The sequence below is a fragment of the Gigantopelta aegis genome, chromosome 4 (assembly GCF_016097555.1).
Source record: "Gigantopelta aegis isolate Gae_Host chromosome 4, Gae_host_genome, whole genome shotgun sequence".
NCBI classification, from domain to species: Eukaryota; Metazoa; Mollusca; class Gastropoda; order Neomphalida; family Peltospiridae; genus Gigantopelta; species Gigantopelta aegis.
In genome coordinates, this window is record NC_054702.1 from 75,567,206 (window position 1) to 75,588,821 (window position 21,616).

General features: G+C 31.7%; 1 protein-coding gene across 1 annotated transcript in view; it reads left to right on the plus strand.

The window, feature by feature from the left end:
- The window catches only part of LOC121371095 (1-phosphatidylinositol 4,5-bisphosphate phosphodiesterase beta-1-like), a 158,826-nt gene extending 141,849 nt beyond the window's left edge, over positions 1-16,977 (plus strand). Inside the window, exons 22-31 of the mRNA XM_041496743.1 lie at positions 359-463; positions 980-1,077; positions 6,372-6,558; positions 7,357-7,458; positions 8,290-8,405; positions 8,861-9,064; positions 10,022-10,293; positions 10,887-10,944; positions 11,291-11,377; positions 12,164-16,977. Of these exons, the coding sequence (XP_041352677.1) occupies positions 359-463; positions 980-1,077; positions 6,372-6,558; positions 7,357-7,458; positions 8,290-8,405; positions 8,861-9,064; positions 10,022-10,293; positions 10,887-10,944; positions 11,291-11,377; positions 12,164-12,544 (1,610 nt within the window). The 3' untranslated portion in view covers positions 12,545-16,977. The remainder of the gene's footprint in view (positions 1-358; positions 464-979; positions 1,078-6,371; positions 6,559-7,356; positions 7,459-8,289; positions 8,406-8,860; positions 9,065-10,021; positions 10,294-10,886; positions 10,945-11,290; positions 11,378-12,163) is intronic.
- The last annotated feature ends 4,639 nt before the right edge of the window (positions 16,978-21,616 follow it).

Consider the following 21,616-nt stretch of genomic DNA (forward strand, 5'->3'; position numbering starts at 1 on the left):
AGATGCCATAGAACATTTGATAGTTTTCCCATGGCAACTAGCACTGCTGCTATTGAGAAAGTTGATTTACATAGCAGCAGTGGAATGGACCACATAGTTTTGACCTCTAATTATTACTTATTAAACAGTGCATTGGAAGAGTCATTATAAAACCAAACTTTCTTGGTCTTATTTTTTGTGTGCATGTGCTAAATAATTTATTATCATTAAAATGTGCTATAAGATCCATTGTTTTGGAAGAATACCACATATTCTAAAGGGATAGCTTTTCGTTTGGTCATATTTTTCAGTTATATCCAAAGAAAACAAACTACAAGGTCACACTTTTTTTTTTACTTTGATGGAATTCCTTTCACAGGTTACCGTCACATACCACTTCGAAATGAGAACAATCAGCCAATGCTTCTGCCGACACTGTTTGTTCATATAGTCGTCAATGATTATGTGTCCGATATACATCAAGGTTTGTTAATACAATACTAATACACATATTTATATAGATTAATGATGTGACAACACCACTTAACTTTGGTTTAGAGTCAGAATTAACATTCTCTGTTTCATATCAATTTTTAAAAATCTGACTTTGGAGTTTGTTTTAGAGTTTTGAATTGGAGTGGAAGATGTTTCATCTGTTTTTGTTTTCTTGTAAGTGCTAAGGAGTTGCTTAACAAGCATTATATTTTATTTTAATGACTACATATATTGAGTCTCTTGCTGAAAATGAACATTATGAACATATTAATATGCCACTTCTGATAACTTTACCTGGGGAATGGTATTCCACCTATGGACAAAGCACATAACAGTGCATTGAATAGCAGTCACAACCTTATTAAAATATTCTTTGTGCAGAGATTCAATTTTTAAACTTAAATATACAGTAATGGTTTTGTTATTCAGATTCACAATATTGTCACTGTTTTTTTTATCATATACAGAGACCATGTTATTAATTAATAAACTGATTTGATTTCAGAATTTGCCCGAGCTCTGGAAAACCCAACAGCTTGGTTATCAGCTCAAGAGAAGCATGCTCAACAGATAGCAGTTCTTGTGGATGATTTTGGTTTCGATGTAAGTTCATCATGTTGTCAGTTATATTATAGATCAGTCATTATTCAATTTTAACTGTTATGCATCGATGTGGACGATATCAGTCTTAGTGGAAAACAAATCAATAATGTTTAAATGTTATTTTGTTATATATTTTGAAATGGGGATTAATTTAAATGTATTCCCTTTAATAAAAATGACAAATTTTGTAAGAAATTTAAACATATTTCTTTTTAAAGATATTCTGTAAAAAAACCCCAAAAAAACCATATTCCCTTTAAAAACAAAATGAAATTTTGCAAGAAGGAAAGAATTTATGAAATGTGATTATTACACATTTATTTTATATTTAAGTTTTAAATACCTGCTTTTATTAAATATAAAAGGCTGTTATAAGGGATAAATACCTGTGGTAAATATGGCCCAAAATATTCACTGTTTTCCACATATTCTTTAAATGCGTTATGAAATTTTACACCCTAAAATCTAATTTAACCAAAGATTAAACATTTTCTTTTTGCTTTCTTTTCGTTTTTGGTTTCTCTTTGTTTATTTGATTTTAAAATATTATTCCATTTTCCAGAAATGTATTCCATACAATATGTGAAAAAGAAATATGTGAAAAGGAAGTACATGTTGCACATGTATATCAGTAACATTAGTTATTTACTATTGCTATATAATTCCCATGAACTCAAATGTTTTACATTAGGAGTGGCTATTTCAGAAAAACCAAGCTTTGAATTCTAGTTATGATACTTGTTGGGGGGTTTCATGTCCTTTTGTTATTGTTTATTGTTAAATTAGTTATATCCTTGTACATCATTTAATAAATTCAGTAAGATCATTTGCCCCAAGGATAAATGTTTGCCCCCAGTTTTGTTTTAAAAATTTGATTAAAGTCTAGCATTTAATTTAGAATACTAATCTCATATTTATTGTTACTGTATATATTTTCATATTAGTGAATCTTGACTATAAATCGATCCCTTACATGTTACTTCAATCTCTGAAAACATAATATTTTTTATTAACCTCTTTATAAGTCAACCCATGAAAAATGGCCTAAAAATATTCTTATTTTCATCAAATGACAATCATTTAGGCAACAGATTATTTGAGTAAATCCAGGTCATAATTCATAAAAAGTTAAAATATCATACTCAAATGTTAATATGTTTTGTGTCATTTTCTGACCCCTTGTTAAATAATATTTGAAAACATTTGACTTATAGTCAAAGATACACATGTACTGGTATATGGTAACCTGCCAGTGAATCTTTGTAACCAAATCTCCCCCAAAAATATAAATCATGTTTATATATTTTTCACCTTTTGTTTTTATATTTGATTAAGCAAACGTTCTGAATTTGTTATAATAGTTCCTTCGTGTTTGATTTAGATATTTATATAAACATGTTATGTAAATGTCAATAATGCATATAAGTTGCTGTAAATTGATTAATTCATAAAACTGTCCCAACGTGGGGTTTTTTATGTGTCATGCACTTATTCTCTTTACATTCCTTTTTGATGTTTTGAATTTGTAGAAAAGTAAATAAGTATTGTTTGATTTGATTTCAGTTAATTTCAGATAATTTTATTTTGCAAATGTCTGCTATTGATTTAATTTACATATTTGTCCAAACAAAGTCATTGCAATTGTTACATTGGAAATTGCTACTTACTGTGTGTTAAATATTTTACTTCAATTCTTTTCAAAAGCTTATTTTGAGATAATTTAATAGAATTGTTTGTGATTAATTTAACATTTCAGTTGTTGATCTGTACATTTTTAATTATAAAATATAATTTATCATCTCTTAAGGCAAATCTTTAAAACAAGGAAATTTTGTAAAGTTGACTCTTGAAATTAAAAAAAAAGGTTAAAAACAACTTGAAATAGATTAGCTGAATTGAACTATTTGACTTAAGACAAGTGGCTGATTAAAAAATACTTTTACACTAATAGCCACTTAAAACAATTATTACTAAATACAAGTACGGTAGTCACTTAACAGAAGTGCCTGTTTAGGCAAGTTTTTCTGCTCTTGTCCCCACTTCTCACTTACCTTTACGTTAGATTCTGATGCTTTTTCTTTTTGTTTTTCTTTTGCTTAGGATGAGCTAGCTAATGTAAGTGATTACACATGATTTTGAGTTTGTTTTCATTATGTGTTGTTCAGTTGTGTTTTTACCAAACTTAGCATTTCACCACAGTTATACATGTAGTATTAAAAGTTTGAAACAGTTCTTCTCTAGGTATCGTCTGCTGCAGAGGCAATACTATAAGAATTAATAAATAAAGATAGATACATGTATGTTGTTTTTCTTCTGTTTGTTTGTAGTGTATTACAGTGAGTTGCAAATCTAGCAATCCAATGTCCACATGAAATATTATAGGCTACTTTAAATGTAAGAGACAAATATAGAGTAGTGTATATTTTGTTAGAGCTGGGTGGTATTGAAATTTCAGGTTTGATATCGGTATTGGTATTTTTGATATTGATACAGTACCGATACCGATACCAATATCAAGCAGTATTTTCGATATACTCTACTTTAAATGCATGCCTGAGTTAAGTCTCACCCACTAATATCATCTAGAAATAAAATTAAATTCCATACACAAAGCCTTCATCTCTTCTTTTCAGCTATTTTGCATTCATCAGATATATTGTTAGTGCTTTACTAAATGGCGATAACATATTTCAATACAGAAATTTCAGAATTTTGTTATTTGCTTGGTACGGTAAATTGATATTAACATGATACTGATACCAAATGGTATATGTGGTATACCGCCCAGCTCTATGTTTTGTCAGTCCTAATTTTGGTTACATACTTAGCATACCCACACAGATTAAAATATAAGTGTTTTACAAAAATCAGTTTTTCTACTTTTAAGTTCTGACCAGTAAATATGTTAGCCTGGTATAATTGTTTGTTTGTTAGTTTACACATGTGTACTAATACTCAAAACTGCATGTCATTGATTGCTAAAAGGTTTCACTTTGATACAAAGAATAGCTAAAAAGCATCATGGTATGGTGTGTGATAAGTCTATATTTGTTTACCCAGTTTGTGTTTGAACTAGTGTTACAACTACCCTTTATTGACTGTCCAGTTGAGCATGCTTGTGGTACATAATCAAATTTGTCCTTTTAGGATTGCAGAGTTATAAATACCCAGTATAAGTTTCTTTGTTTTCAAAGAATGTTCAAATATGTTTTCCATTGGTACTATTTCTTTTGGAATTTGTTTAAATATTTTATTTCAAAATATTAAAAAGCAATTTAAAAAGAACAAAAATATTTTGTACTTTGCATATTTATGCTTGTTTTGCAAAATGACTTCAGAAAAAAACAGTATTCGTACTTGACATGAGCAGAGTTACTGATATGAAAAGGTTTTTAACAAGGCTTGATTTAATAACAGGAATATCTAATTATAATCAAACTTTTGGAGTCCAATTGATTTGGTGTCATTTAAGACTGTTGTACAAACCATGCATGAAATGTTTGGTGATAAATATTGTTGATACACATATACTAATGTTATAAATACATGTATACCAATGTTTTATACACACACACACACACACACACACACACACACATATATATATATATATATATATAAATTGTTGTGTAGATCCATATGTCTGTACAACTTTGCTTTCATTGGAGAAATCAATGTTTCAAAGACGTTTTATTATGTAGTTCAACATCGTGTACAATATTTATATTAAATATAAATACTTTTAGTTTCTGTAATCTGTTTAGCATTTTGACTGTATTCAGTTGTCAAAAATCATAAGTTTGACATTCCAAATTTTGTTGGCTCAAAACAAGTTGAGGTGCTGTTTACGAAATCTTCAAAACTGATTTCAAATCCAGTTTTAGAAAAATATACCAATAAAGGGAAATATGTTTGCAGGAAAAACATTCATGAAAGAATCATAAAATAATAATAATTATTCCCTTCAGGAAACAGGATCACGAAAGATCAATGACTTCAGTTAACTCAAACAGCATATCATTGTCCATGTACAGGAAAGAATTTTAACCATTACTTTTGTCCCAATTCTCATTTTTCTTTCATATGAAAGATGGCTGACTGCCTACTATTGAAATTAATATAATTTTTTTATATATAAGAAGGGTCACAGTAAACACATACTAGTATACTTCCATAGTTGCATGATCCCAGTGTATCACCATCTAAGATCATGAATTAATCAATGATCTTTATTTACGTTACGCATCATATCACTAGTAATTTGGAAAGTACCAGACATTGTAAGGTAGCTTTTAAGACAATTGTAATATATTTTATACCAGTAGGCCTTACACACAGTCCAGACTACGGTAGTCTAATGGCCACATGTCCATAATGACCACCATAAATTCCGCTCAATGCATTTCCTTCTTTATTTTACCTGTTCAACGTGGCCAGTGGCCACTATTTTTTTGACCAAAATGAATGGTTGAACCTGCTATAATGGTCACAAGATAAATGACCACTTTTTTTGTCCAAATTGGACAGTTGAACTTGCTATAATGGCCATAAGATATATATACCTATACTGGCCTGTCCAAATTGCAGTATAAAGTTGAAACCCATAAAGTACATGCTTGAGTGCATTTTAAGTCATATTTGCACCTTATCTTATATCTGTGTGATGTTACTGATGTACTAGTTTGTGTCAACTACATGTATAGTATAATTGATGCACGTATAGGCCCTATGGTGAGTAATTTTTTAAAAAGATTTCTCAACTGGTGTCATCACAAATTTATTTCACACGAAATTCAGTTCATGAAATATTAGTGCACAAAAATATTTCCCTTTATGGTACATATAAATTTTATAGTATATTCCCCAACAACTAGTTTAAGAATAATCTTATTTACTGACTTTTTTTCTGTTAATTTATTTTGACTAGGAAAAATATATTTGGCTACATTTTTGTGTACACTTTCTCAGATGGAATAATAAAGTACTTACAGATGTGTTCTGACCATCTTAATAATATTCAACTCAAACAACAAACTGTGGCTGAATGGAGGGAGTTACAGCCAGAGTATGTCTTAAAATGAAACCAGAAGTCAACATTTTTCATGTACACTTTTGGGAGATGGAATGTGGGAAAAAAGAAAACGAAAATGAGTTCTCTTTATTTACTTGTGAAAATGTTAATTTTGAATGGTTCTTAAATATTGTGTTTTTGAAAAGCACACAAAAGCAACCTCTCCACTGAAAAAATTAATTGCATATACCTATTACATAATATTGTCTTTGCGATACTGCAGGAAGAAATCGACAATGCTGATAAGATGCAACAGCGACAGGATTCCATCATTAACCGCCAGCCTCACAATGGAAACTTGTCAAGTTCTGACTCACAGAGGCTGACACGTGCTCAGTCTGCGTCGGTGAAGGAACGACCTCTCAGCAAGCAGGACAGCTCGCAGTCAGCAGGAAACTCCAGCTCAACAGGTCAGTTTGGTGTGGACACTTATAGTCTATCTCACGGGGAATGACTTTTTTCATGCTATGAAATGACTACAAGTTGTTTTTTCTGAACTCATTGTTTTCTAAATTGGACACAAAAATAGTATTGTTTTGTTATTTCCAAAACACTTTTACTTTTCTTCTTACGTCAAACAAAACTGAAATTATTTACAAAAAACATTTTTGTAGGACTATATGGTAGTTTGGTGTGGACACTTATGGTAGGTCAATTTGGTGTGGACACTAAGGTTAGTTTGGTCAGTTTGGAGTGAACACTTAGGTTATTTTGGTCAGTATGGTCACTCAGGCCAGCTTGGTTTGGACATTTAGGTTAGTTTGATGTGAAAACTTAGGTTAGTTTTGTTAGTTAGCTAATTAAGGTCTAAATGTTGCTAACAGACTTTTATGAATCTGAAAATAACCCTACTAACCCGAGACATATTTTTGTTTTATTTTGTTTACTGCAAATTCAAAGAAAACTCATGACTTTTGAAGTGAAATCTGACACTGGATTTAATTTATGCATTATTTGTCTAGATATGCAACAGGAGATTTTCAGTACAAAATGAAATGCATATACATGTACATGCAACTGCCACATCATGGAATGTAGCCTGTATTTTTAAGTACAATGCAGTAATTACTAAATGTTTTTGTTGGAGTATGTTTTATTCAATGTACTGAAACTAAGAATTCAAAGTATGCCATTAAAAGAAACTTTAGTTGTAACTAAAGAATGAGCTTTAGGTTTAATCAACTATGTAATGTTTTTTGTTTTCACAGGTCCACACACCATTACTCGGATGCAGTCTAACCTGTCTGGTGTTGAGAACGGAACCTCTGGTTTGTCTGTCATTTCTGTAGCACAGACAACAAAACTTAATGGTGAGATCTTGGACTTTTTTTTTTAGAAGGTGTCACTACCTATTTTTATTCCTCTTGTCTGTCACCATCTTCCGATCCATCTTCAGCCCTTGAAATTTGTGACGGCAAACAGCAAAAACCTGTTGCCAAATTGATCAGTGATGACCTTTGTATCATTATCAGACATTTACTTTGTTATTATCTGTAATAAATGTCTGTTGCAAGATGATCTAAATTTCAAGGGCTATATCTCTGCTTCCTAGTCCTGGGAACTAATTCACAAAGTTCTCTTAGGCTCTCTTAAACAACTTCTTATCTTCTTTTCAAGAAATTTAGTAAATTTGGCCTGTGGGCAATTTCACACAACATCGTAAGTTTACGTCTGAGACTAACAGTTATATCGGGCATACATTTACAAGTGTTTGGCATCTATTCATGCAGAAAATTACATCATTAAGGACAATGAAACATTTTAAGGACAAAAGAAAATGAAATATGTATACATTTGTATTTCTAACTATATTTGTTGTACTATAATAGTCATAAGAATCGTGGTTTAGTTGTAGATTTACATTTACGTGCAAAACTAGGCTTATGATGCTTTGGGAAATTGGGCCCTTGTCTCTCCAATATGTTAGTGTAACAATTTATCCTTTAATTCACCTAACACTAAGCTGTAAAGGAAAATATTTAATGACATGCAATAATTTGTTAATGGAATTACCTGGGTCATGTAAACATTTTGGATGTTTTAGTTTTAAATGTGTGTGTGTTCATTTACAGATTAATGTTTGTTGTGGTAAACTAGTATTGTATCCATAATGGTGAGTTTTCATCCATCCTTTTCAATAGACCCCGAGTTATTGAAGCCGACACCACTGTCAGACCTGAAAAAACACAAACAAATCCAAAAAGCTCTTGCTAATCGTGAGAAGGATCTTCAGTCAATTCGCAGGAAACGAGACAAGGTTTGTGGTTCATTTAACTGACTGTAGTTTGACAAAGAATCTTTAATTTAGGGAGGGTTTGTTTTATTACAAAAATCTAAAGAAAAAAAAACTTTGATTACTCTAGTTAGATGTTCTGCTAGCCAATTTTTGTTCATCGTAGCAGATAATACACAAATATTTAAAGTAAAAAATAAAAAATTGCTATAGAAAACTAGTCCGTATATTCTGTCCTTGCTAAATTCTTCATCTGCAGTATTTTGGCTGGGGAGGGGTTTTTTTTCACATTCAAGATAGTCAGGTAGAAAAACTAATTTGGATATTGCATAGTATGTGGATTTTTAATCTATGACTTGGATTAATAGGGTTATTTTGAGATTCATAAAAATCTGATAGCAACATTTAGACCTGAACTACATAGTTAAATGGATTTTTAGTCTACAAGATTTTTCTTTTTTTGTTGTTATTTTGTTCAGGTTCACGAAAGTCTTGTAGAGACATTTAGCCTGAAGCTGGAAAAGCAAGCATACCAACAGCTGAAGCAGCGTACCTCCCTGGAGAAGTCACATTCCAAGCTGATGAAGAAAGTGAGCAAGTCTCAGCAGCAGGTGAAGGTGGATGAAGCTGAGACGAAATATCAGTCTGATTTACAGGATCTCGTCAACCAACAGCAGGAGAAGGTGAGAGTAGTGACATCACAATATTTATCATGCAACCACCATTTCTACTGACAAAATATGATGACAGATAAAGCAAACTCATATACGTATAGTAGCAGGATATGACTTTTGACATCACTCGTGTAACATCACACGCATAGCTACATTATAAAATCGTTCATTTGACCTGTAGGTCATTGTACAATGTAGCTGAAATAACAGAAATAATAGCTTTTCCCCTTAATTTTTACGGTCTTCAGGATAAAAATAATAACTAGTTAATGATGTAGGATGTTGGCTTTATTATGTTCAGGCCGAATGAGAAATCCTGCTCTTGCCTTGCAGAATTTTCCAGTCTTACCTTCACAGGATAAAGCCAATATCCTACATCATTAACTAGTTATTCTCTATATACACTGTCTGTGTATACACCTCATTAGTGAGGCCATTAATGTTTACAAGTCAAACATCAAAATCAACCCAGCAAGGCAGAATGTTGTTTGTACCAATATATTGTCTGGATTTGGTTATCAACACTACTAGAGAACATTGATAATTAATTAATTATTGGATGTCAGACATTTGGTAATTTTAACATATAGTCTTTACAAGAAACCCACTACATGTTTGTAATAGCAGCAAGAGATTTTTTAATGTACACTTACCCTCACACAGGACAGCACATACCACAGCCTTTGATGTATCAGTTGTGGAGTGTGTGGATAATATGCAGTTTTGATTTATATAGTTTTAAAAATGGCAGTTTGTGTCTTTTGAGAACACTTCAGCAAATTCAGAATACAAATTATCGAAAAATAAATGTATTGGATTGGCCTCCATTTTATATTCATCACTGTATTGGATGATGGATTAACTTCCTTGTAGACTCGTCAGTTAATTTTTCCAATTACAACTACTACTGATAACCTGTTTTCAAAATAAAACATCATGGTGAGAAAACGGTTGACTTTCTTTCAGCACAAAGAGTTGAAGCAGTCACATGCCCAGATTTTGGTTGCCAAAAACATTGATCTGTATTGTGCGGAGATGAACATCTATATACGACACCATGAACACATCTATGGAGTTCTTCAGAATCTGATGATAGCCAACCATTCCCAGCACAAGCAGCAGCTGATGCAGCTGTACGACCGCGAGGTTTTCGAGCTCAAGAAACGCATGGACCAACAGAGCAGAGACCACATGAAGACACTGGCCAGGAAACACAAGGATAAGTCCGAACTGTCCAGGTAATGGCAACATTCATCATTTGGTGCATTTAGGGGAAAAAACTAAATATCATTTTGATGCTGTTATCTACTCTATTTGTGACATATTTGTATCCAGACTAAACAAATGTGATAACCAGTTTGGGACCAACACAAAATGTGGGTTGTGCTCAGAAAACATTTAAGTCCAGACTCAAGTTTTTATCAAAATCTCCAAACTTAATTCTGTTTTGATAGACTTGACTGTAAGCTATTTTGAGATATGCTGTATCTCACTATATATTAAAATATAAGAATATAAAAATAAAAATGAATGATCCAAACATTTTGAAACTTGTGTAGTTTGAATACTGGTAAAACGGTTTGCTTTTTAAAACATTTTTATAGAAGTATTTAAGATTTTAAATTTAGTAAGCACAGAGACTTTATTAAAGCCCGAGAGTAGACTGAAATGTATAAGTATTGTGACTGTTTTAAGATATTTCTGCTGTATTAAACATGAACATAATTTTAAGCTTCAATAAAGATAAAGTGCCAAACTGTTTGCAAAGACCAACAAATGAAACTACAAAACATGGCCAATAAGTGGATGGTCTTGTATGTTATTTTTGCAGGATCAAACGAGAAGTTCAAACAAAACATGTATTCTTGGCTGTTCAGGAAAGACAAAGGGTAATACATGTTTTCTTACTGGGTTTTTTTATTTTAATTCTTTAAAAAATAGTTTTTAATTTGTAACTAGCCAAATAATTTAGACATTTAGTATATATAAAAAAAAATCTAGTGTTCATTACACTTTTGTTGATTTAAAAACATTTTTAATACACATGTATTAGTCAATCTTGGTTTAATTAATAAAAATGTAATTAAATGAAGCCTCTTGCTGAGAAGTCATTTTTCTGTATCTCACTGTACATAAAAACATAAGAATACAAAAATAAAAGTATATCACCCAAACATTTTAAGTTTGTATAATTTAGATACTGGTAAAACATTCTGCTTTTAACACTTATTTTAGTTGAAAGATATACTGGAAAAACGACAAGAGGAGCTTGAAGAAAAATTGAATGAAGTGGCAAAGGAACTAGAGAAGGAAAAAGAAATGGTAAGATTTTGTTGGATCACTTAATGTGGGGTTTTCTTGTTTGTTGTTGTTGTTGTACATTATATTTGTCCCAGTCGATGCATGGGATTTTTAATCCAGATACCGACTCCAAACCCTGAGTGAGTGCTCCGCAAGGCTCAATGGGTAGGTGTAAACCACCTGCACCGACCAGTGAACCATAACTGGTTCAACAATGGCCATGGTTTGTGCTATCCTGCCTGTGGGAAGCACAAATAAAAGATCCCTTGCTGCTAATCGGAAAGAGTAGCCCATGTAGAGGTGACAGTGGGTTTCCTCTCAAAATCTGTGTGGTCCATAACCATATGTCTGACGCCATATAACCGTAAATAAAATGTGTTGAGTGCGTCGTTAAATAAAACATTTCTTTCTTTTCTTTCATTATGTTTGATTCAAAAAAAAATTAACTTGCCTGCCAAAATAAAAAGGAGTTAAATCGTCAAGCTGTCTCATACATGAAACCATTCTGTTATACACATAACCAGCTCTTACCTGTGGAACTTCTTTTACTTATTTTATGGGAACTTGAGAAACCCATTTTGAAACGTTGACTATTTTAAAATTTAAAAAATTAAAGAAACAAACATAATAAATAAATAATAATAAATAAATTGATTCTAAATTAAATTAGGTAAACAAATAAAATAAGATCATAACATTTTTATAAAGCTTAGTGAATGAATTGTTTTTAAAGATATAATAAATAGGTCTGCTTCCTAGTCCTGGCCTGGTGTTTATAAAACATTTTGTGATTTATTTTTTTTTTAGGTTCTTGTATCATATAGTGAAGAATTCAATGAGAAGTGTAAAAAAATTAAAGAAGAGTACAAAGATCTGTTGCCAAAGTCATTTGATGAAGAGGAGGATGTTTGCCCAGCCATTCCACAAAAATCATCACCTTCAAAATCGTCACCTGTCAAATCGTCATTCTCCGATTCTGAAAAGACTTCACCGATGCACCAACCAGCACAGACAGCTGACGAGAAGACCTCAGAAACTGAATCGCCAGTCCATCTGCCTGACAGTGACGAGAAAAATACATTTCCAGAAAAAACTTCACCTGAAGTTGAAGAAAAGACAATCCCAGATAAAGATTCCTACGTAAATGCAAACAAGATTAATTCTCAGGAGCAATTAACAGCCATGTAACTTTGAGACAAACCATCACTGTTGTCCGGATTGCATTTTGACTGTCGGTGATTGTTAACGAATATTTTAAAAGTGTATTAGTCGGTAACTACATATGATCTCTGTAAGAAGATCTGGTGACAACAAATGGCCATATAAATCTTGGAGCAAATGTGTGTTATTACTGCATTTAACCTGTTGGTGATATTTAATGAGTGTATGGGTCAGAGAACTTGTATGTTGTTTGTACGGAGATACTTGAAACTAACAATGGTCAGTTGTTGCCAACGATTGCCAATAATTATCAGTTACACAAATACATTCTGTGCAGGCATTTTATGCACCTTTGAACATTAACTTATTATAAAGGACATGCTTTTTTCTGTAATAAGTCTTGAATCATGTTCAAATTTTGTTTTATTTACCACTAATTTAATTCAGTTTTTATAATGTAGGACTCGAATATACAGATTTATTAAGAAAGTCATTGGCAAAATGCTCACCTATAACAATTCTGGGCCTATCTGCAGTAACTTTTGCAAACAATAAATACTAAATTAAAAACCAGACATTATCCCTTCAACTACAGCAGTTCATATCACAGCTACAGCAATTGCCATCAGTGCTGCCAATTAAGTTGAGCCCTGTACTGACCCTAAATTAAAACCTATAGCATACAAGCTGACAAGTAGCAAGGTTCTGTAGCATATAAAGGTTTATTACAATAAATGTTTATCATCATAATAATGCTTGGATACCGGTATTAAAGAACAATATTGTAGGTTTGGCATTCAAAGAGTGGACAGAGCAATGTGATATTTTCAGTATTCTCCTGGGAAAAAGGGACATTGAACTTAAATAACACATTTTTCATATATGTTTTTGACCTGGATGAGTTAAGGTCTATGCAGTAAAGGAAGATCAAGATGTCATACGCAGTTTTAACAAATAGTTTACATGTGTCTGAATGTTGTTTCTTAGCACTGAAACTACAACATAATTTTACAAGATTTTTTTTATCATGTAACATCATTTCACGTATGTTAGATATTTGTGTTGTTAGTTTTCACCTAATGTTATTACATTGCAATCAAGGATTTTTTCTTTCCATATTGGAATATTGTCAATGTCATTTGGGATGCAATTTGCAGTTGTAAATATTGTTGACGATATGTATTTTCTATTGTGTGTGTGTATGTGTGATTTTTTGTTAAATCTAGATTTTCTAGTAATTTAGATTAAAAGTAAAAAGATGTTATTCTTGTAAGATTATTTCAAGCCAGAAAAAAACTATCAATTTTCGTCTCTGAAAGTTTTTAAATGTAAGATCATTATATTGCTTGAGGTGTCCCTTAAACAAATGTTGCTTTTCTTTAACTTAATATTCTAGCAAATACTATTTGCAGTAAAGGAAGAAACACAATATAAATGGGATGTAAGGGCTTGATGAATTGCAATAAACCATTTTCCTATTAAACCATTGTACATATATTTAGGCTAGTTCTGTTACTCTTAATTAATGCAAGATATTTACAGTTGTTTTTACATGGAAGATTTCAGATACACACAGCCAAGTATCAATTCATGGTGATATAATTTTAATGATGTATGAATCATCAGATTGTCAAATGTATTTGTCTGAATTCCACAGGAAAAGTTCAAACTGAAATATAGCCTGTTTTTTTATTTAATAATTTATTCTTTCATCAAATTATCTCAATAACTGATTATATACCGACATCCAAAAGAAACTATACCAAGACAAATTGATTTAATTTCCTTTATAATTTGGATAATGGAAATAAAATGGTGGTTAAATATGTTTCTGCTTTTATGGAATGAAATTGTGTCCCTCATATGGCAAAACACCACTCTCGTGAATATATAGGTTTTAAACATGCCACATATTTTGGGTTTTCTTCTGAAGTCTCTCAGAGTATTGGTATTATTTCTTTTGGACATTAGTATAGTTTAGACTTTCAGTATATCCACTTGTCTATCATCAGGGTTTTTTCACTAGTCATCATTACTTTATATTTAGTGTATAATTATATTGTTTTTCACTAGTTTGATCTACAAGTTTTTTCACCTAATCTGTCATCAGTTATTGTCACTAGTCGTTTACCATTTTTTCACTAGTCTATTGTTTACTTTTTTCTACTAGTCTTGTCATCAATTTATTCACTAATCAATCAAGGTTATTTTTAAATGTTTCCATTAGTCTCTTCTCTCATCAGTTTGTTCATTAGTTTGATAACTGACTGATATTCACATACATACATTCATTTCATTTCTTCTGAACATTCAGATGTTTTTGCACTAGGTTATTCTCTACTAATGTTTATTCTCTGTGTACGTGACAGTTCTTCATTAATGCTAGATGAATAAATGCAAAAGAATACATTATAAAACCAATTATTTCAAGTATTCTAGATTCATTAATGTTTACTAGTATAATTATATTGCATTTTTTAAGTAATGTTTGCATGAACCAGTAATAGTTATGCTATATGTATTTTAGGACCTTACCTAGTCTAAAATGAGTAGGGTGGCTGTACAAAATGAATTGGGGTGCAGAAATAGGTCATCTCCAGGTAGATTAAAAGGAAAAGAAATTTGTTCTTTTTCCTGGGGTACATCTATCCCCCTGACATCCCCCACTGGGTAAAGCCCTGTATGTGAAGAATGTGTAGAAACCAGACAGTAGTAATTATTTGTGTCAATTATTTTAAAACCAGAAGTCAATAACCATTTGTATAAACCAATACCCAGAGGTTTAAGGCACACAATATGCAAACAATACCATAATATACACCAGTCTGTTCTCATAAGTGTGTTGATACCAAAACTTCAATGCCATAATCTATCAATCATTTTGTATAATCTAATTGAGACCAATCAGTTGTAAAACTATATTTATACTGTAGGTATACTTTCATTTATACAAACCTGTCAGTTATTATGTTTAGAATGTTTAGTAGATAAATGACAGCATTGTTATAAAAAAATAATTATCATGGTCAGAATTGTATCTCTGCCTCAGACATAGTCCGTGAGATTTTATTTTTGCTAACCCATGAAATAAAATTCTAAACAATATGTTAAGTGTTTGCAGTGTCGTTTTTTTGTTTCTATTTGCAGTGTCGTTTTTTTGTTTCTATTGGCTTCTGTGAGAGCACAAAATTGGTCATTACACTGAAGTTAACTAGTTTAGAATTGCCTAAAGGGTGTATTATATGATGCTCGTATATATTTTCTTGTTTAATTATTGTTATGATTCAAAGTACTAAAACGAGCAAAAATACAACAAGTTTAATATATACATTTATCTAGAATGACTATAGTCAGAATATAGTACACATTAACAGTTTAATATATACATTTATCTAGAATGACTATAGTCAGAATATAGTACACATTAACAGTTCTGTTATTGTATGGAATTTGATGGAATGCCATAACTTATGCCGTAGATTTTCAGGTATGCGTTCTTCTCCTTTTAAATAATGTTTTGATTGGTACTGTTTTTGCAGTAAATCAGTTAATACTAAATTGTTTTCTTCTATTTACAATACAATATCAGACATTTCAATTATTATGGCTTTAATTTTATGAAATTTTGAAATATATTCCTCAATTGTCATAAAAAATGCTGTTGCAAATGTAATACAAATTGGGCTTTTTAATTATGGATATGTAAAAGGTTTAATTATATGGATATTTTCTGCTTACATAGAATACCATTTGTTGTGATGTTCTCTATATTTTTGTGCTATGATATTGCACACATGTGATCACATTAAATGTATGCCATTGTGATGTATCCTTTTGGAATGGTACAGGTTACTCATATCTACTTTGAATATTAGTACTATTTACATGTTACGTACATGCTTTGTTTGTAAATATTGTCCCCCCCCCCCCCCCCCCCCCCCAATTCCAGTCATTGTATGCTATATATTATTGTATTATTTTGTGATCAATTTTGTTTTGTTTAGATGTTTGATTTTTATCAACATGTTTTTTCCCTGTACATTCCAGTTTGATTGTTATGACATTAAATTAAAGTGATTTGTTGGTACATAACCTGTATAAGAAAACATTTACAGTCTAACACAGTGTAGTCTATTTTGAAGTATATACTTTTTGCTACCTTTTACTATCTAGTTTATTAATGATCTATTTGTATATTTCTGAGTTATTTATTGTTATTTATTAACCATATTGTTCAGATTATAAACATTTGTTACAAAAAACATATTGTAAATAGTGAATATAGGTGAAAATGATGAAATTATATTTGAATTATTTAACCATTTAAAATTACTATAGTCTTGGGCTGCACAAAGTAAGAATACAAAACCCTCAGCTGGTAGATATGCAGTTAAATGTTTGTGTACATGTATGTAATTATATGATTTTTTATATGTATATAAAATTCATTTGAATTTCTGTACCTGAATTAATGTTGTTCCACTTATATTGCTGAGATATGAAGAGACATACACACTGCATTGATAGAAGCCTGAATGTTTATTGAATCTGTTTTGTGAGGCAATATCATTCTACGTTTAACAGCTGAGTTCTGTTTGTTATAGACTATATTGCTTGAATATTTTTTAAATTTATGAATATACTTTTTTTTAAAACATAATGCAAAATAGCAACATTAATAATATATCCCCTCATTAAATTTGAATATAAATAATTTAGTTATTAATTATGATTAATGTGAAATCAAACCATATTATGAAAGATTCATGCACACTTAAAAAATATACCGGTACAAGGTTGCACATTATACATAACACCAAAATATTGAAGAATTTTAAAGAGATTATCTATCAAAAAGTGACAAGTGATAGTTTACAATACTTTACAAATTCAAAAATGTTGTTGATAGTATTCGTCAACATCAAAATTCTTCTAAAAATCTTTATACTAAATATTTCTAAACTGTTGTTGATAGTACATGTATTGATTTGTCAAGGTCAAAACTATACTAAAAATCTTTTTTAAACATTTGTTACTCCAGGTAAAAAATAAAGGTCAAAACACTGGGTGGCTGTACAGGGTTTTGTGTGTGTGTGTGTGTGCCTGTGTGCATGCATGCATGTAAATTTACTAGATGCTAGTCACAAAGCACAATACATTACAGTTGTAACTATTGAATAGAAAGCGTGTACTATTATATATATAGAACTTTCACCTACTTTTAATGACAAGCATTTATGCATCCACATTAGTGTTGAGCAGTATAGCAGTATTCTTAATTTGGAATGCCAAAAAACTTAATTTTAGTAAACATATTTTTTTCAAGTATTTATCAACCATCTCTCTAAATTCTAATATTTGGCTCTAGTGCCCAAGCCAAAATAATGCCATGAGTTTTTCTTCCAAATTGAATGTCAAAATTTCATGGGTTTTTTTGTTTTGTTTTTGTTTTATTTTTTTACCTGTTTTATTTTTGGGGTAAAATTTTACATACACATTCATTATGATAGGTACTTTTAAAGAAAAGTATTAAAGTGAATTACTTTTCTTTTTTAAATTCCAACTTTTTGGTGTGAAATGAACTTGAATATCCCCAACACTGCCTTAATAAATATGAGTGTCACCAATCTCATGTACCATAATGATACTTTGTTTGGGTGACATTATTAACATTACATGATATTGTATAGTTGGTTTTAGTTGGAGGTTTTGTAATCTATCATATTTCAAAATCAAACTTAAACGACCGGCCTCGGTGGCGTTGTGGTTAGGCCATCGGTCTACAGGCTGGTAGGTACTGGGTTCGGATCCTAGTCGAGGCATGGGATTTTTAATCCAGATACCGACTCCAAACCCTGAGTGAGTGCCCCGCAAGGCTCAATGGGTAGGTGTAAACCACTTGCACCGACCAGTGATCCATAACTGGTTCAACAAAGGCCATGATTTGTGCTATCCTGTCTGTGGGAAGCGCAAATAAAAGATCCCTTGCTGCTAATCGGAAAGAGTAGCCCATGTTTTATTGGGTCTAAGAACATATAACAATACATACAATACAAAATATGAAATTACATGGCAAACAATATAACAAATATTTATTAAACAAATTACTACACCTAGTAGGATAATGTTTTATAAAGTTTCTGATATATAGCCTAATGCGACTGTATTTCTGTATTTTGTTGTATTTTGTGATACCTGTGTGCTTGTAGCACCATTGCCTGTGCTTTCATCCTAATGTATTTTTGTATTTTGCTTAATGTTGTAAGTGCCTTTCACTACCTAGTGACCTGTCACTGTCCTAGCTAGGTTTCAGTAGCAAGCAGAACCAAAGCCTGTAAGACAGAATATTAAGATATGTAGCAAGGAAACACTGAAGTTAAAAGAATGCCAAAGAAGGCAAGAAAATAATATAAAGTAGGGTAGGAATCTAAGAAAAATAAAGACTAGTACATTTTGGTAGCAAAAGTAAGTAGAGAAGGGGGATCTAAGGCGAAATTCCATAGTAATAAATGCAGCAAGAAAACCCCAAAGTTGAACAGCTGAGTAACTTAGGCAAACAAATGACAGAGTGCCTGTAACTAAGAGTAAGAGAACTTGGGCAACAAAGGTTGTGCAGAAAACAAATGGAGCAGTATGATAATAAATATAAACAGGTTAATAATGTAGTTTTAGGCTTGGTAATAAATATGGGTGTGGTAAAATAGTAAAGTACTAAAACAAGGTAGAGGAAAAACAAAATAAAGCAGAATGATAATTTAGGCAGCAAACCAATAAAATGTTAATAAATATGGGTAGAAAAATAGTAGATTTGGGAAAGGAAAATATGAAATTAGTTGAAGCTGTGATGCACTTCTGTAAGTTTCTTTATCTCTATTGTATAGAATCTGTATTGTTATTAACTGCTAATATCTACTGGGTATAGCTATACATCTGTATTGTTATTAACTGCTAATATCTACTGGGTATAGCTATAAATCTGTATTGTTATTAACTGCTAATATCTACTGGGTATAGCTATAAATCTGTATTGTTATTAATTGCTAATATCAACTGGTTATAGCTATGAATCAGCATCTGTAATTCTAGCTAGGACACTGACTGGCAACCACAAACCAAGATCTGCTTTTTATTGCTTTGTGTTTACAAAATAAATTATTTTCTGCCACAGTAATCTCAATAAGCTCAAATATTTGTTGTTTTATCTGAAGCTTTTTCAATATTCAGATTTATTAACTGCATTTGAATAACAAAATTGGTGGTCAAATTGTATATACATGTATATAATGTTTGCATTAAATTTAAATGTAGGTATGATATATATATGTAGGTATAATTTATACATTGTATGATGATAACTAGTTTAACGTGCCCATATACCACTAGGGTTTCGAACATGTCCATCCCGAGGCTAACCTCCGATAAGATCGGTGGCCTGACTGGGGATGGAGGGGGGGGGGGGGGGGGGTGAAAATGGGCAGAATTTTGAAAATAGCAATTAGTAAAAAAGTTAATAAAAAAATAAAAAGGTTACAAGCCAAAAATAAAAAGAATTGACTGCTCAGCCGAATATTTACATAATTTGGAGCATTTTAGAAGGACAGTCCAAAACTAAATAAGAGAAAGAAGAGAGGATCGGACTATTTAATAATTTTTTTTTTTTTAAAGTAATTTCGACATAAAATTTTGAACGCAGATCCAAAAGTTTAAAGTCCGATCGATATGTCCACGCGAGTGGCCTCGTTAAGGCCGTTTGGGTGCACAGCTTAAAGGGACAGGATGGGTTGCATTCCGTCAAGAAAACCCCTAGATTAACTGTCGATAGACGTTGAAGGTTTAGTGCTGTGCTGAAATACAGATCTTGAGAAGCCGGATCCGTCTGAATGAGAGAGAGTATCAGACTAGGGTATAGTCCAGTCATCATGGGTTGGTGTAGTGGTGCGGACAGGCCCGACTCCGGAGGATACGAGATGGTATCACTATAAAGCAAGGTAAAGTCTAGAAAAAGAGTAGTAGGGGCCGACCCCGCTTCCTATTTCTTCTTAGAGTAGGGCGGTCAATCTTCCAGTGCTGCTAGGACAGGCTCGGACATGTAGAGACTAAATGCGAACAACTGTGGCGTTCTGCAGAATGGCCGTCATACGAGTCACGAAAAAAACCAAGTCGACAGTCAGACAGAAATGACGTGGAGGCAAGGAATCTCGCTAAAAAAGAATCCATCCTGGTGGTGCAGACTGTCGAAACGAGAAGCGTTCCAGCGTTCAATCAGTTCCAATGGCCGCATACATCCCAGTAGTAAACTTCATTTCGCTGACAAAAACAACGAAATGAAGGACCCCCAAGTCGAGCACACGAAAGCACGTGCAGTGTGCACAAGCGAAACAAACACGTCTTACCGCATGGAGCTCCAGACTGGGAATGTCTATACATTGTAGGTGCAATTTATTACTATTCTAGATTATAATCAAACACTAAAATCAAACTGATATTAAACAATAGTTTGCTCATTTAAATTCTACAGTGTTAGTTGTATTTTAGAAACATTAGTCGTCCATCCTTTCTGGCATTAAAATCATTTAAAATATACATTTACTGTACAATGAAAATAGAAGTATTAAATAAAAAGTAAGTTTGAAGTATAATTTATGTCAACAAAATTTTGAAGTCGGATGAATTTCATTATCACAAAGTCAGTTATTAATTGCATCTAATAGAAGGAAATTGTGCATTGATATTTATAAACTGTTCTTTATTAGAACTTCAGTTACCTTGCAAACTACCTTTTTTTGCTGGGTCAAAAAAGTAAAAAAAAATGATTTACATTATTTTGTCAAAATTAAAAAACATGCAGCTGTGATTTTGCTACTTTTTAAGTGTATACTGGAAATTGGTGAAATAATAGTATGGTTTATTTTGTCATGCTTTATATTTTGTGACGTTTTAGATCTTGTTTTGCACATCTGCATTTTATGTTTTTTGGTACACACAGTATGATTGTGACACCCAAAGAAAAAAATTTGAAAAAATTGCCTTATTAAAAATACATCAATAAATAACATTACATTTTAGTGTACATATTCACATTAATAAGATACTTGTTGT